This window comes from Vipera ursinii, assembly GCF_947247035.1.
Source record: "Vipera ursinii genome assembly, chromosome: 1".
NCBI lineage: Eukaryota > Metazoa > Chordata > Lepidosauria > Squamata > Viperidae > Vipera > Vipera ursinii.
The window spans coordinates 296585258-296603094 of NC_139512.1; the positions used below are offsets into that span (position 1 = coordinate 296585258).

The 17837-nt window shown below is 40.4% G+C and overlaps 1 protein-coding gene across 1 annotated transcript in view; it reads right to left on the reverse strand.

The window, feature by feature from the left end:
• Window positions 1-17837, reverse strand: part of MDGA1 (MAM domain containing glycosylphosphatidylinositol anchor 1) — a gene marked incomplete at its 5' end in the record, with an annotated part of 211639 nt that overhangs the window by 108877 nt on the left and 84925 nt on the right. Inside the window, one exon of the mRNA XM_083376427.1 lies at window positions 4622-4891. Coding sequence (XP_083232553.1) covers window positions 4622-4891 — 270 coding nt within the window. The remainder of the gene's footprint in view (window positions 1-4621; window positions 4892-17837) is intronic.

The window sequence follows — 17837 nt, forward strand, 5'->3', positions numbered from 1 at the left end:
TATGAATAGTAAAATTTATTGACCATAATAAAGCTTAATAAAAGCTCTGCATTCCAATCTACAACTAAACCAGCTTTGCTTTTGCTTCTACCTGTTAGCAAGCCTTGAGATGAGGAAAAAAACCACAATGTAATATCTGTCCGTTACCAGTTACTTCTCTCTATTATGGCATAGTAGTTACTGTAACATTGCCCTTTCTGACACAACAAATTTATTGCCTAGCAATTAAGATAACCAATATAGGAGAATTGGATTTCATTTGGGGAAAAACAGCCGGAATGGAAAAGGAAATAGAGACAAATGCAAAATTCTTTGCTTAGGATGCAATTTAAAGCTACATTAACAGAAGAACAATTTCTAGGTCAAGGGAAATACAGCAGAAGTTCCATTATAATCTTCATTGGTCAGTCCCCATATCAATTACCATTTGTGGCTTTGGCATTTTACTTTAATTTCGAGGTCCTAAAACAGTTTCATAGAAAAACAAGAAGTATGATCAAGGAAATGGAAACTATATCTTACAGGGAGAAACTGAGAGTATATTTAATCTTGGGAAAAGTTGATTTAATGCAGATACATTTTCACTTTTCAAATATCTGAAGAAGAAAGTTAGTTCCCCCCCCTCATTTCCTTAAAGTATGCAACACATAGTACTCTCTTAGAACAAGTCCAGTTGCATGTATGAATCTGTTCTTAATAGTAAGGAGCTGTTCAACAAACAAACCAATTATTAAAGAAAACAGTGGCTCCTCCTTGGATGTGTTGCGGTACTGCGTTTTGTTAAAAAAATAAATAAATAAGACCCTTAACCTGAATGTCCTGAAATAATCATGTTATCAAAGTTTGACAGCAAAATAATAATAATAATAACAAATAAAAGCCTAACAAAATAGCAACAATGGTACATTGGAATATCTGCAAGGAATATAATTTACCTACAATCAAGAATTAGTGGAACCACAAAATAGAAAATAAAGAAGCTAAAGTGCTCTGACAAGCACCTGACACATAATAACCAGGACTTAAAATTGTTGATAAGAAAGGCAACAAATCTGGATAGTGGATATGGTATTATTATTATTATTATTATTATTATTATTATTATTATTATTATTATTATTATTATTATTATTATTATCGTTGTTGTTGTTTACTTATTACCTGGAGACAGCAGTAAACAAGAAAAATAATAGGAGAAAATCACATACAACATCTGTAAACAGAAGTAGAATGACTGTGGCAGAGGAAAAGCAAAAATACTATCAAAAGTAATAGGTGTCTTGAGTTCTATCCCAAAACAATGATATACGCCTATTCCAGGTCCTTGGGAAAGAGTCACTAGGAGGATGAAAATACCAAATCCATTTAAACATCTGGCTTACTATGCAACCAACTATAATATTAATACACAAATGCGGTGATTCTGGGCAGCTAATAAAGATTAAAAAATATACTATAAATAACAGTATAAAAATAGATTTCATAGTCATCTAATCACCAAATGACTAGTCTCATCTAATGGTTTAAGACACTGCCTAGAAACCAGGAGACTGTGAGTTCTTGTCCTGCCTTAGGCATGAGTGGCTGACTTTGGGCCAGTCTCTTTCTCTCACCCCAACTCACCTCACAGGTTGTTGTTGTGGGGAAAATAGGACAAAGGGGTATTATGTATGTTTGACACCTTGAATTATTTGTAAATAAAGGTGGAATAAAAAATATTTTTTATAAAAGTGCAACTAGTACATAGTATGAAGCAAGTCCAGGAGGACCTTCAAATTGCACACTGTGTTTGTGTGGGACAGTGGGACATCATATACAACTAAAGATGGAAAACTACCAGATCTAGTAGGCTTTAAATCCAAAGGCACTCTATCTTACTAGATTTGAGCTGAGTCCTTTAGTTTTCCATCCAGACCCCAACAGCCTATAAGCATTTTGTCTACTATAGACAAAATTTCCACAGTATCACCAGGCTGGGACAGCGATATACAGCTATTTCCAGTGTATTGATAATACATCATGCTAGAAAAATGCAGAAGAGTAATGGTGTTTTGACATCTTTATCACCTCAAGATAGGTCTTAAAAGCAGCTCTACATTTGTTCAGTCAAGTGTTCTCCACGTTTCCTTCCAGGAGTGCTTTAGATGTCTCCTTTCCCACTTCATCTCTCCAAGCTCTCCTCTAAATTGATTTCATGCAATTTTGGAAGGATTGGGGTGGTTAAGGTGGAAATGAGAATGGCTTACTTTCATTGCCACACTTTTTTGGGAGGGGGTTAATCATAACAAAAATACAGCATCACAAATGCAGCTGTCAAGTTTCAAAACCCCATCTTGCTGGCGTGACAGACATTGCTTCTTAACTTGCCAACAAGCTGGGGGGGGGGGAAAGGAGGAGTAAAGTTTGGAATGTAGACTTCAAAGACTAAGGAAGCAGACCATGGGAATCAAGGACAATGACTAGACCTAGAGATGCTTTCCCATAACAATAATTTCTAAATTTATTGGGCAACATGACCTGACCCAGAGGAAGGAGGAAGAAGTTAGTGCTTTTATTATTATGGGGGTTTGGGAAGGGGCCTGCCAGAGCTGGTTTTACTTTCATATGTGCTGATATGGTGTATTCAATAAAATTTTGCATTAAGAGCCTGAAGAGACTCGGAGGTGTTTGCTTGGCTGGGTTTGCTAGTCCGAACCTTGACAGCCTTGACTATTTTGCTGCAGAACGTTGGTAGTGCAATCTTGGGTGCTGGGACAGTGTGGTGCTGGGAGTCTTTTGTACCCTGAAGATTGATTACAAATATTTAAAGTCCTTCCAGTCACCCACTCCTCGCTACTGATTCACAAGGAAGACACTGTGGTCCCAAATACCACAGTTTATCTCCAAAGCAAAATCTTTTCACAGAAAACCCTATCTACATGCTAACATTTGACCAATTTAAAATCTCAAAAACCATACAATGGGAAAATATTCAAAGACAGGCAATAAATTTTACAGGTATTCCTTATTCCCAAAGTTTTCTTCTTTTCCGTTCCTCTTTATCCACCCCAATTACTAGCTCAGCCATTCTTTTCTGCTCTAATTAAATGGAAATGATTCCATGTTTATTTTTATTAAACTCAGAATGGTAATATTGATGTTTACTCCTGAACCCCCTTTTGTTATTATTTTTATTGACTTATATTTTTGTGTATGCAGACATTCAGAGCCACCTTGGAGACTAATTGTTGCTTATTCAACTTGTATTGACTGTTAAGTCAAGTTTCATGACAAATTTAGAAAATAAAATCAGAGCAGACAATCATTATCTTATGCCCATTTTTATAATTAATTGATTCCCAAGATAAAAGACTCCATCTCCAGTAATAAGTTCATTGGACTCTTTATAATTTTCCTCTTGCTCATATATATCAGTCATGGAGCATTTTGCAGCTATTTGAATACACAGAAGAATTAAATAAATGCTGGACCTCACCTATAACTTTACATGTGTGCACTCTGCTATAGAAAGAGCGGAAAATATCCATATAGATTTTGAAAGAATGAAAGTTGTACACAAGCAGCTATATCAACTGTTGGGAGATGAAGAAACTGGCATATTTCTATATTAAATTCACATAGACTTCTATTTAAATGTGCAGAGATGGCATTTCTTTTGGTACAAGCCTGATAACTGAAGTGTGGGGGTTTCCTTGTGGTATACACTTGATGTTGTGATAAGGTGTAAAAGTTACCTAGCACTTTTATAGTGCTTGGAAAATGCTGACTAAAGTAATTCATATTGATTGCAAAGAATAGACTATGTTAAAGGATTGTATGGCTGCAAAATGCCAAAGTCTATTAATACAAAGAGACCAAAAAACCCCACAAAACCTAAAATAAAAATAAAAATCAGGGAAGTCCAAAGGGTATGTATGGCCTCTAGCCACTCATTTTCTGAGACAGTTTTGCAGGAAAACAGAATAAAAGGGTCAAAGAATATTTTAAATCCCTGAAGCCCAGATGTCATGGAAACAACAGTGATACACAGGAGTTAAACTTCCCATTTTTAAATCACCAAATCATATTTAATTACATGCTGCATTGTGGCATAAAGTCTATTTTTTATTCATCAACTCTATCAATTAAAAAACAGAAACTGCCCTCAGGCTTCCAAACTTAAAAGACAAGATAGTAAAATGTAATATAGGAACTAATCTTGGAGTGAACAATGAGCTACGTGCCTCTTTTGTTTTCATCTTGCCATATATTCCTAGGAGGCAGGTGAAGGAAAGTGTGAATATTGGCATCTTATAGGAACCAATTTTTGTGCCTCATTTTATCAAGTTGTTATTGGATCCAGACTTGCCCTTTCCTAAATGGAATGTCTCCTTCTTTGCAGAAAAGCTGGTGATCCAGTGGAGATTCCTACTGGAAAGATTAAGTCCAATTTCTGTCCCAGCACTATCTTTCTGCTGCTCCGGGACTGCTCGGTAAATGAAGAGATGGTAAAAACTGGGTCTCCTTGTTTTATTAGAGTCTCATCATGGGCAAATTTCCCATTTCATTCATCTACCAGTTATTAGCCAAGTTTAATCATACTAGTATCCACTAAATAAAAAAAAGCACAGGTAAGACTTACCTGATACCTGGAATTTGCAAACTGCTACCCCAACATCATTGGAGATACTACATTCATAGTTGCCACTAGTCTCCCGGCTTACACTGTCCACTTTATATTCTGAATAGTCTTGCTGCTCTGTTGGAGGCACTGTTAGAAGGCTACCATTAAATCTCCAGACAGCTGTGGCCACTTTCATAGGGCTTCCCTTTAACATGGTACATCGAAGGATTACACTACGTCCCATGGCTTGCCGAATATCCTGGAAGATGGGTTCCACGACAGGGGAGACTAGAGGCCAAAGAAAGAAGTAGGTCTTATTCAGTGAATTTATGGCAGATTATACTGTGGGCAAAATAGAAAGTGTATTAATGCAAAATTTCTTCCCAGAGGTGAACTTTTCTTTAACTTGTCTTCCATTTCATGTTATTAGCTGCCATCTGGATACAAAATAAAAGCTTGAGTGTAAATGTATATGACACAAAATGAAAGCTTGAGTGTAAATGTATAAATTCATGGACATTATCCTGTTTATAAATCTTACGCATAAGTAAATAAATTGTTATGTGAAGAACCTTATTTCAGTCAATAAGATTGCCCCAGTCATTAGAAAGGACGGATGGAAAGAACACAATAATAAACACAAATATCTGAAAGATACAGATAGTTACTAGTGTTTTCCACAGGTTTGAACTCCATATCTCCTATACCAGAGGAATAATTCCTTAATTTTATTTAACAGTTCACCTACAGATGAAAATAGATGCTTAAATTATTAAGCATATATTCTTGGAGGTATGGTATTTTTTTCCTGCCACATAGCACTGAACTGAGCATACCTAGTTTACAAGTTTTTAAAGGTTTCCAGCTGTAGGGCTTTAACAGAGAAGAATGGATTAAAGCCACCCTATGATTAAGCTTAGAAGGGACGCAGTGGCTCAGTGTGTTAGGATGCTGAGCTTGTCGATCAGAAAGTCAGGAGTTTGGCAGGTCGAATCCTGAGTACCGCGTAACAGAGTGAGTGCCTGTTACTCGTCCCAGCTTCTGCCAACCTAGCAGTTCAAAAGCACGTAAAAATGCAAGTAGAAAAATAGGGACCACTACGTTGGGAAGGTAACAGTGTTCCATGTGCCTTTGACGTCTAGTCATGCCGGCCACATGACCACGGAGACATCCTCAGACAAGCGCTGGCTCTTCGGCTTTGAAACGGAGATGAGCACCGGCCCCTAGAGTCGGCTTTGAAACAACTAGCACACATGTGCGGGGGAACCTTTATCTTTACCTTATGATTAAGCTTGCTTTGCCCTATGATTTGAGATGGCCAGTTCCTTAGAGACTGCATCCCACAAACAGGTAGCTTTGTTGAAGGTTCCCTTTGCAGAACAATAATTAATCAAAAGCAGTGGAAAAATGAAAATCAATTTCATCCTCAAAACTTGCTTTGGAATGTTTGAAAAAGTGGCTTTTAAGGGAATTGACCTTCAGGTTCTCCATCTTTGTATATGACTCACATCAAAAACTGAACTGGTAAAACAAAAGGCTGGCTTAACAAATTAACATCTTAAAATAATTGTTCAAAGTTTGAGATCCAGCAGGAGGTGAACTTTCCAAGGCAAAGATGAATTAAAATACCATTTCCAGTTCTGGCCTGCTCCAGATAGATCAAAACTGCAACCCCCAGAAATATCCATAAGCAGTCTTGCCCTATGTGAGAATGTCATATCTGGGGAGACTAATTTAAAACATGATGCAGGGAGCCCATAGGACATTACACAATACTAAATCCAGGACATCAGGTCGGCCCCTATACTAATTCCCTCCATCCCAAAGGACTGATATATTGTGGTTTTCAGAAGCTTCATAGGCAACAATTGGTCCATGAGATGTATTCATAGCATGCCAATTTTCATTATTTCCAAGTTATATCAGCAGGAGAGCAAAGGCTTTGAAAGGGACATGAGCCTTAAAAAAAGAAAAAGAAATGCAAACTAAATGTGACAAATTAAGGAGGGTATCTGTTCAGAACAGAGCTCTTGATTTGGGCCAGACTTTATTCAATGGTTATCTGCTCCACATCCAATTGGTCCTTCAGAAGAGGGGCAACAACAGAATTTTCCTTGGAATTGCATATGGTGCAGCTTTATTGTAAGATGCATTGTATTTAAGGTCTGCAATACAGTGGAGAAGTTCACAGGGGAATTTGCTCTGCCTTTCTTAAATATTAACCCTTTTTAAAAATGTCAGATAAGCTTCCCACTTACTATTTTTTTGGTAGACTCCTTAATTTATATGCCAATTACATAGCAGTTCTACTTAATTATAGTCATTTCTGCTAATTTGCATTTATATTTTGAATAGGAATTTGCCTATTTTAAGACAATGTTTGCTGCCTTTTCCTGTTGCAGCACAAGTGAGCCTCTTGGCAACTCAGCAGGAAATAACCAGATGCAAAGACCTCACAACTGATATTTGTGAAAATAGGGCACACACCCATTAAATTGTACTCAAAGCCTTGGTTCTCTGTGTTTTGCAGCAACCAAAAAAATGTGTAAAATATTCATATCATGCTGCTTGAACTGTGTGTACCTTAAATATACTGCTCTGCATGTTAGTGTTTAATTATGCAGATGTCAGATGCTTCCTTTCTAAACTTTAAGAATTAAGCCACAAATCTAGTACAGTATACGTATGTGATATGAGAAACAGTAAAAAAAATGGGGACAGGGAAAGACGTGCTAGAACATCAGCCACTACCACAAGCAATGCTTTCTTGGACTAGTTCATATTCTGCAGTTCCAGAAACTGAGGTCAGATTAATTATCTTCAACACCAAAATAATTTTTCACTTATTTTTCAAGAAGAAATTGACTAATATCGGAAGTTCTGTGTCTACTCAGTGTTGTTTTGAATCCTACGTAGTTTGTGAGAATTCACTTATTATCTTTGCTGGAGCAGGATATACAGGAAAGGTTTGTATTAGACAATTATAGACATTTATATACTATGTCTACTTCAGTAAAAGTGCTATACAACAGTAGGTAAAAAAGCAAGAGACCAACAAGTAGATAGATATTATAATTCCAAAACCTTTCACTTTTCCACGTTAAAGAGATTAGCAAATCTGGAATTTAGTCTTTAACAGAAACAATGCTCCAAAACATAAGGTTGACTGGAACGTGATTAAATTCTAAAACCAACTTCAAAATTTATTTTTCTTTTGTGCTGCAGGCAAAGGAAAAATCTCACCAAATACTAATCCCTGATTGTCGAACATACTTAAAAACTGGATGATAGGAATACTCCACAGTGTAAGTTGTAGGAGGGCTACCAAATAGGTGTTTTAAATTTCCAGTGTGAGTCATGGATGACTGGAGACGTCTCTTTGAACAAGCAGAGAGGACAACCATTGTGAAGAATGAAGGTGGATCAGTCCTTCAAGTCTCTGTGGAGGATAGAATGGGAGAGGGCCCACAAGTGTTCTGAAGGACAGTTTCTTCCAAGGAGGCCATAAAATAATGGCCTCCCGCAAGTTTGAGCACCAGGAGCCAAGTGAAATCATATCTCTGCTTTCAGCAGCAGGGGAGCCTTTAATAAGGAAATTAAATCAGCTGAACTTACTTTCTAATCACATTGAGAAATGTTCAATTTAACCACTTTATGAATATTGGATATTATAGAAGAATGTTCTATGGACAAATAAGAGCAAAACAGAACTTTGGTGAAAGGCAAAACTCTGCATTCCAGCATAAGAACCTTATCCATCTATAAATCATGGTGATGGAAGTATTATAGTTGGGTCCTGCTTTGTTTTCTCTAATTCCTCCCAACCATTATGCAGGACTGATTAAGGGTTATCAAAAACATTTAATTACCATTACTGCTGGCAAAGGAAGGAGAGAGGTTTCAGGCAGCGCTGGGGTCCCCACCTGCCTCCTCAGCTCACAGCTCGGCAGATGCCTTAGTGGAAGCCTGGGAAAGGACGGCCACGGAGGCACTTGACCGAGTTGTACCCTTGCGGCCCCTGACCCGGCACAGATCCCAATGGGCTCCATGGTTCTCCGCGGAGCTCCGGGAGATGAAGCGTCGGAGACGGGGCCTAGAGAGCGTTTGGAGGTCCAGCCGATCTGAATCCGACCGATTGCGACTAAAAACCCATATTAGGTCTTATCTCGCAGCGATGAGGGTAGCAAGATCTAACTACTTCGCTGCCCTCATCGCGTCTGCAGATAATCACCCGGCCGCCCTGTTTAGGGTGACCCGCTCCCTCCTTAACCAGGAGGTTAGTGGGGAACCCTTGCAGGGGCTTGCCAGTGAATTTAGTCAATATCTGTCGGACAAAATCGCTCGGATTCGGACCGGTTTGGACTCCGACTGGGCAGTATCGGACGATCAGGACACGAGCGATCTTGTCAATGTCACCTGGGAGGCGTTCGATCCTGTAACTCCGGAGGAAGTGGACAGGATCATGGGGAGGCTGAGCTCCACCACATGTTTATTGGACCCGTGCCCTTCCTGGCTGGTTTATGCAGCCCGGGAGGGGACACGAGGCTGGTTCCAGGCGGTTATATCTGCCTCTTTGAGTGAGGGTAGTTTTCCCGCCGCCTTGAAAGAGGCGGTGGTGAGACCTCTCCTCAAGAAGCCTGCCTTGGACCCGGCTGTTTTGAATAACTTTCGTCCGGTCTCCAACCTTCGCTTTCTTGCGAAGGTTGTTGAGAGTGTGGTGGCGCATCAGCTCCCTCTGGTCCTGGATGAAGCGGATTATCTAGACCCGTACCAATCGGGCTTCAGACCCGGGTACAGCACGGAGACGGCATTGGTCGCGCTGGTGAATGATCTCTGGAGGGCTCGGGACAGGGGATACTCCTCTGTTCTAGTCCTATTAGACCTCTCAGCGGCTTTCGATACCATCGACCATGGTATCCTGCTGCGGCGTCTCAGGGGATTGGGAGTGGGAGGCACGGTTCTTCAGTGGTTCTCCTCCTATCTCCTGGGACGCTCGCAGTCGGTGTTGGTAGGGGGGCAGAGGTCGACTGTGAGGCCTCTCGCTTGTGGAGTTCCTCAGGGGTCGGTCCTCTCGCCCATCCTGTTCAACATCTACATGAAACTGCTGGGTGAGATCATTCGTGGTTTTGGAGTTGGGTATCATCAGTATGCTGATGATACCCAACTTTTCATTTCGACCCCAAACCACCTCAGTGATGCCCTCGATGTGATGTCCCGGTGCCTGGAGGCGGTCCGGGTCTGGATGGGGAGGAACAGGCTTCGACTCAACCCTGACAAGACGGAGTGGCTGTGCGTACCGGCATCTTGGGATATTCAGGATATCCCACCCCTCATTATGGGGGGTGAGTCATTATCTCCTGTAGATAGGGCTCGCAACTTGGGAGTCCTCCTAGATTCACAACTCTCCTTAGAAGACCATATCGTAGCTGTGACTAGGGGGGCCTTTGCCCAGGTTCGCCTGGTGCGCCAGTTGCGGCCCTATCTAGACCGGGATGCCTTGCGCACAGTCACTCATGCGCTCGTGACCTCTCGTCTTGATTACTGCAATGCTCTCTACATGGGGCTACCCTTGAAGACCACTCGGAGGCTCCAACTGGTACAGAATGCAGCCGCGAGAGTTGTACTGGGGGTCTCCCGAGACTCCCATGTCACACCTTTGCTCCGCGAGATGCATTGGTTGCCAGTTGTCTTCCGGGTGAGGTTCAAGGTGTTGGTAATGACCTACAAAGCCCTCCATGGCATGGGTCCAGAATACCTTGGGGAGCACCTGCAGCCGGCGTCAACTTCCCTCCGCCCAGTACGCTCCCACAGAGAGGGCCTCCTCAGGGTGCCACCGGTCAAAGAATGCCGACTGGTGGCCCCCAGGGGGAGAGCGTTCTCTGTGGGTGCACCGGATTTATGGAACCATCTTCCGGTTGAGCTCCGGATGGCGCCCGATCTCCGCTCCTTCCGGCGCGATCTTAAAACCCATCTCTTTAAACAAGCTGGCCTGGCCTGATGGGACGGGGTGGGATTTTTATAAATGACTTCAATTTTAAATTTGTATTATTTATGGGCATTGTTTAATCATGTTTTAATAATTTTAATTTTTGTATCTAATTTTTATGTATTGCCCTGTTCACCCTGTTCATTTGTCTGATGCGTTTATTTTCTTGCCCGTCCATTATATTCTCAATAGTCTTCTTCAACATCATTCTTCAGCAGTCTTCCTATCTTGCTTCTTCAAAGTCAAACTTTCTCTTGCATAGAATGCCACAGGGAATACTATGAGTTGCACAGTTCTGATCTTTGTAGGTACAGACACCTCACTGCATTTGAATACCTGTTCTAAGAACTTCATGGCTGCTCTACCAAGTACTAGTCTGCAGAGTATTTCTTTGCTGTTTGTTCCTTTACTGTTGAAAAGCAGAAGCTCTCTATTGTTTAAATATCTACATAGCAAATTCTAAGGCTGGTTGTTTTACTTGTTGTAATTAGTTTGGGGTTCTTTATATTTAATTTTTGTCCCTTTTTTTACTTTGTCCCTTAACTTTTATTACTAGAGTTTGTATAGCCTTTGCATTTTTGGCTATCAAGGTAGCATCATCAGCATAGCATAGATCAGTGATGGCGAACCTTTTAGAGACCGAGTGCCCAAACTGCAACCCAAAATCCACTTATGTATCTTCGGGTGCCATGTGGGTGTGGCCCATTGGGTGGGTCTGACTACGGTGGTAACGGCAGACTGGGTGAGACTAAAAAGTTCAACCAATCAATTCCAACTTTGTGAGATCTTTTTTTTTCCTGTCAGAAGTTGAAATTGATTGATTGATTGAACCTTTTTTTTGCACATGGTGGCAGAGGCCTAAAGTGAAAAGGCTGAAGGCGTAGGACTGGGGTGAAAGCGCATGTGCCCAGAGAGGGCTCTGCGTGCCACCTGTGGCATGCGTGCCATAGGTTCACCACCACGGGTATAGATTATTGATGTTTCTTCTTCCATATTTAAGACCACACTATTCTTCTTTCAATCCGGCTGCCTTTAATATATGTTCAACATATAGGCTGATGCAAGTGTTTTATATTAGTATGATCAAAGGATGTCAGAATATCAGTTCATTTCTCAGACATAAGTTGGTTTTCGCTCCACTGTGTAGCTGCTTGATTGATCCAGCTAGTTTGATTTATTGATCCAGGCCTCTGAGCAGAGACCTGGAGGATACAAGAGAAAAGCTGCCAAAGTAAAATGGCCTGAGAAGACAGTGTCCAGGGACTGGAGGGAGGGGACATATTCACACCAGTCTAAAGTGGCCAATAGGCGACAAGCTGATTCCCTCCTCTAAGGATGACTGCATTAGTAGAACTTTTGATAAAGTGAATCAGACTGTATCCGTAACAAAACCTGTGTTAGGGTAAGCATTATTTAAAAAATTGTACAGATAAGAACAAAAAGACATTGCTGGAGCATGATTGTGCCTCAATTAGATTATGATGACAGTTAAAACACAATAAAAGCATGGTTTAGAAACAATATAAAGTAACCAGTTCGACTCAGCAGCTTAGCCATCTCCGATGTGCTAAACAGAAATATTTTTTGCTTCTAGAGGAGGTATAGCAGGGAGAGAGTTAGCTTGATGTATCTGAGAAAGGAGTCTCAAAGTCTAGAAGCAGCTATCTGGGAAAGCCTACTTGCACATCCCTATCCTTGGGATGGTGGCAGATTTTTGTTTTTTTTCTGAAGACTTCATTGCCTGGATAGAGTTGTAAGGGAGGATTGTAAAATCTTTCAGATTCTGTAGAAGGATGTCTCTTATGGGAGTATGCTCAACACCCAAGACAATGCTGTAAATCTGACACAGAAGTTAACTCAACGGAAAACATTTTTGGATTATAATTCTATCTACGACGTGCTTTGACCATATTTAAATTGTGAATTTCTCTAAACATAAAGTCTTAATATTACTAGCTTTCAATGATCAGAAAAAAAGTGTTTAGTAGCTTGGATGTAATTTATTGTAATTTTTAATCTTATTTTATGACCTATATTGTGTTGGCCACTCTTGCTGATACTTTATATATTGCTTGGTTATTAACAATAATCTGTAACTTTTAAAACAATATAGTACATTTCCATTACTTGAAACCATTTAATTAAGTATTGAGCAATGTAACCTAATTCTCTGATGCTTGTAAACTCCCTGTTTATTGCCTTCATGTTTCATATTTCTGAATTTCCTTTATATATTTTCAAAAAGGTTAATATAAAAATAATTTAAGAATAATCAAAGAGATCTTTCAGATTGTTTCAAGCTATGTATAGAAGTCATAAGCAAGACTTTTTACTATGCCTGAAAACAGATCGACTGACAATAAAATTGTTTTAACAAGAGTCACTTGTCCCCTATAACTGCCCCCAGTCAATATTGCTGTGCTGTTACATCTAAGCACCCCAGCACCCCATTAAGCAGAAATTGACTGATTTCCCCTGTCAATATATTTTAACTGAAGCAGAAGCTAAACAAAACCCACTGCAACATCATTGAGATAGTCCAGAATTCTACCTCCGAGCTTCTTGTCTTAGCAGACTCCAGCAAATTAGTTCTGCAGTTAGAGGAACAGAGGTGTAATTTCACAAATTCAGTAATTATTTCTACTCAACTGGAAGGAAGCACAGAGATGTGAGAAAACATCATTTTAAGGAGAGTAAAGGCAACACCTTGAAGTGAAATAACATCAAAGTCGGTATCACCAAGAATAAAAGGACTCAGATATCATATTGTCAGATCCATATTGACCAGGAGCAAACTGGGCAGAATTTGACTACAACTGCACAGGATGTCAGGTGGTATAAAATCAAACACTCTATTCAAGCAGGAACTTGGAAAAAAACAACACCCCATAATTTCAAATCATGTAAGATCTTTTGTCCAGTAACATGCAGTTAGCTGTTGAGATATTAGTGAAGATTCTAGCTGCTCCAGCAGTATTCATACTGGTCTGTGATCCTTGTGACCAATAAAATTGGCTTCTCTCCACAGCCAGGTTGTGCTGGAAGTTAGTTTCTTGACCTGAGGTCATGGAGGGAGTTTCAGGTTGAGTGGCCTTTGCTCTTAGGTGTCCCACTTGTGTTCTAAAATATCAAAGTATCACATTTATTCCTTATCATGGAATAAAAGATTCAAGGGCAATGACTTTGGGAACGTTTTGGCAAAGGTTATTCTTTTAATTCCCAATGCTTATTTTTTAATGACAGCATTAAGCAGATCATTGGGGGTTGCAATTCTAAGCTCACTTACCTGAGAGAAAAGAAAATGAATGAGAAAGCCCTGAATTTCTTATTTTCCATTTTTCCATAATATAGTGTTGATAGAAATGGCTGTATCCATCTGTTTCATATTCTATAATGTTCACATGTTTTATGCACAAGTTCATTCTACTCTGCTTTTGCTTCAGCTTGTGGAATTTTAAAAATAACTTCACATCAAAAATTTGCATACATGTTTTCTCCTAATACACTCATTTGTTTGCAAGCAGTTTGCTCTAAGCCTTTTTGTCTGTAATTTCTTTCAATGCACACAATTTTATAAGTAATTTCCCTGAACGTTCACATTTCTTTGACTGGAAAACTGCATTGCAAAATTTGGAGGAGCATAAAAATCTAAAACCCATGCTTCCTTTCAAAAATAGGTAGCTATTAGACCTGGGCTGGAAAAAAACTGTTGACCCCTCTGGTAGCAGTAAAGAGTTCATCTTCTGTATCTCATTGCTGTTATCTGGAGCCATCCAGATTTTTGTAGTCCAAAGGGGAAGGGGCAAATAATAATTAAAATGTCAGTCAAACAGTGTTTTCTCCTGATCTCTAATACTATCATAGGGCATACTATCATTGTAGTGTGAAGCTTTTTCCTATTCCTCACATCATTCTTTTCCTGTTTGCTAGGACTGGAATGATCAAATGTCGGGAGGTACCTTTTTTATTGAATAGTATGTACAGGAAAAATTCCTTCCTTCCTTCTTTCCTTCCTTCCTTCCTTCCTTCCTTCCTTCCTTCCTTCCTTCCTTCCTTCCTTCCTTCCTTCCTTCCTGTTGAGAAATTACTGCTTGAATGCCACGGAACCTGGCTTAGTTCACTGAACCTAGTAATTATCAATGCACAGGGTTAGTCTCTGAAACGTGTGTGTTATTTTGGCTGGATTGTGCCTCTTATTCATAACACAATGAGGGAAGTTGACGTTAAATAGCAATAAGAAGTAAAAAAAAAGTTTGGCAGTTCTATTTTTCTAAAGGTTGAGAGAGTTGTGTGCACATATGCATTGTAAGGTTGTTGTTGTAATAATAGTGTACAGCTAATTAGTCTTTTCTCAGAGGAGTGACAGATGACAGTCAATTTACAGTGAGAGATGACAGTGATCTTCCTTGATGTTAGAACTCATAGCATTTACACCTACTAAGCCAATTAACTGAAGTAGTCCAATTGTCTTCAGATAAATGGTACTCCCACTCAATGACTTACTTCCTTATCATTAATTGATAATGCCCCAGATTTTACTTCACAAATACCGGAGAAAATGTCATCCTGAGTGGAATTATTTTGTTTGACCTTTTTGCCTCCAGCTTGCCCAAATGCCTCAACTTGAAATAGCCAATCACCAGGTGTAGTGAAGCTTAGCTTAGAAGCTGTGTCCAATTAAAACATGCTAACAAGACACTATAAAGGGAAGTACTCAGTTGTAGCCCTGCTATTCCTGTAGCTCAGTTATTGTGAACTCTGGAATTATAATACATGCTGTCTTCTTAATTTTAAATGATGCACTGTCTTGGGTTGTGTTCAGAAAATCAGATAAAGAAATAAGCCCTTCTTATCTACACTTTATTAATGCAAATAATTTATAGCTGAGCTGCACTAAAGGAGTCTCATTCTTCCATACCAAGCATAGGAGAAAAAATTACCCAAGCACTGGAAAGCTATAGATTCATTATTATGTCAGGAAGAAGAGATAACTAGGATTGTGGTACAAAATATTTCTTTTCTGTTGATTTGTTGATTCCTGACCAATTGATTCTATGAACTGGTCAGGGGTGCCAAACTCAATTTCATTGAGGGCCACATCAGCAGTGATTTTATTTTCTCTTTTCCAGAGAGACAAGCCAGAAGGAGGGAGAGCGAGGTAGGAAGTTTATTCTCTGGAGAGAGAATAAAAAGCCTTTTTGCCACCTTCCTACCTCACTCTCCCTCTTTCTGGTTTGTCTCTCTGGAAAACAGAAAATAAAATCATCTTCCCCCAGTCAATCTTCTCTTCCCCTTTAAAAATCCCTCCCCAAGAGCCCCGCCCTGCCACCAGCCACTGCAGAGGCCGCTGGAGCTCCCACCCTCTCTGCCAAATCTGCAGAGCTCTGGCAAAGCCTCCCAGCCAGCGCTGATCACTTCCCTCTCTGCTACACTTTCTTCCTTCCTTCTCTCCTTCTCATCTCTTTCCTTCCTCCACGCTCATGGGAGAGGTTGCCAGTGCTGCCATGTTGCTGCCGGTCTTGCTATCCCGTGTGTTGTGTGGGGGTCTGTAACAGTGAAAGGAAAGCCTCGTGGCTGCAAGGTTGGAGGTGCTGGGGGGGGGGGTTGGTGCTGATTTACAACCTGGTTGCATCCATCAAAACCAGAATGTGCTCAGCCTAAGATCCACTGGAATCAGCAAGGAGCTGCCTTGCCACCTCTGCCCTGGCCTCCAGGTGTGCGCATAGGAGACAGCCAGCGCTGGCATCCTGGGTGAAGTCAGCCTGCGGGACAAGACAGCCAGCAGGGACGCCAGACTCTGCTAGTGCGTGCACCCAGGGGGCAGGGCTGCCCCATGGATTTAAAGCTGAGCACCTTCTGGCTTCGATGGATGCAACCAGTTTATAGATCAGTGCTTGGTCAGCCTGGGCCAGGCCAAGGTGTGGCGGGCTGGTCCATTGCTCTTTCCAGAGCAGGTCCCCGGGCCAGATGGAACCATATGATGGGTCACATTTGGCCCGTGGACCTTGTGTTTGACATGACTGGGTTAGATGCTTTCATGATGCATTAGACCAGACATGTCAAACTCACCATGTCACGCATGACGTATCGGAGCTTTTTCTCCATTGTCGGCAATGGGGTGGGCATGGTTTCCTGGTGACACATCCAACCTGTGGGCCGGCAGTTGGACATCCCTGCATTAGACAGTGCAAAAATAGTTTGGGAAGATTTCTGGATTGGTAGTTGGAACCCCAAGAATTCAGATTCCAGGTCCTAGTATGCTACTTGGAGATTTTTGAGGATGGGAACTACCTCAGAAATATTGAATGATAGAACCAGGGGTGTCAAACTCACATCATCACATGACGCGTCATGATGTATCATGACTTTCTTTTCCATTGCCAGTGATGGGATGGGCGCAATTTCAGCATGACGCATGATGCCCGTGGGCTGGCAGTTTAACACCCCTGTGATAGAATGCACGAGCTGGAAAATTCTTATAGATCAATTTAAGTAATTCCTGCTGAATGAAAGAACCTTTTAACATCCCTGAGAAGTGGACAACCATCCTGCATTTGAAAACCTCCGTTCAGGAAATTAGTCCAGCATACCTATGATCTGATGTCAGATTCTACCTTTGGACACTGGAGTCCATAGTTCCCTTTCAAGCAGGTTACAGATGTAAAAGAGTTGTTTTATATCTATGTAAGAAGCAATTGGTGAAATAGTTACTCCTGATACAGAACTCAAGACACTCGTCACCAAAAGAGACTAACTGGTAAAAGGAATGGAAAGCTTATGCCATTAAGTAGCTGCCCTTTTGAATAGGCAGCAAATCACACATGTTCTACCTCTGCCTTCAATGTGATTTTTTTCCCCTGTTCTTTTTCTCTATAGAATTTTAGACTTTAAGTTCATTGGAGCAAGGACTCACCTCTTACATTCTGTAAATGACCAGCATGTAAGGAAGTATGTTTGAAAATCTAAATGTAGATTCTAATTTATATAATATCATTTCTAAAATCTTGGTTTTCAAAGCAATGCTACATCCCACTTTTTCCTCATCTTATTTGTTCACTTTCCATCAGTATCTGTTTATATAAATAGGCTCATTATCCTCCCATTGAAAAATTTATTCACTGTATACAAAATTCACACGTTGCAATATATATCATGATTTCCCTTGTGTAAGAAAAATACATCTTACCATAGATCAGAAATCTTGCTTGGCAAAACACAAGATTTTTATATATATATTGCCTCTCACAA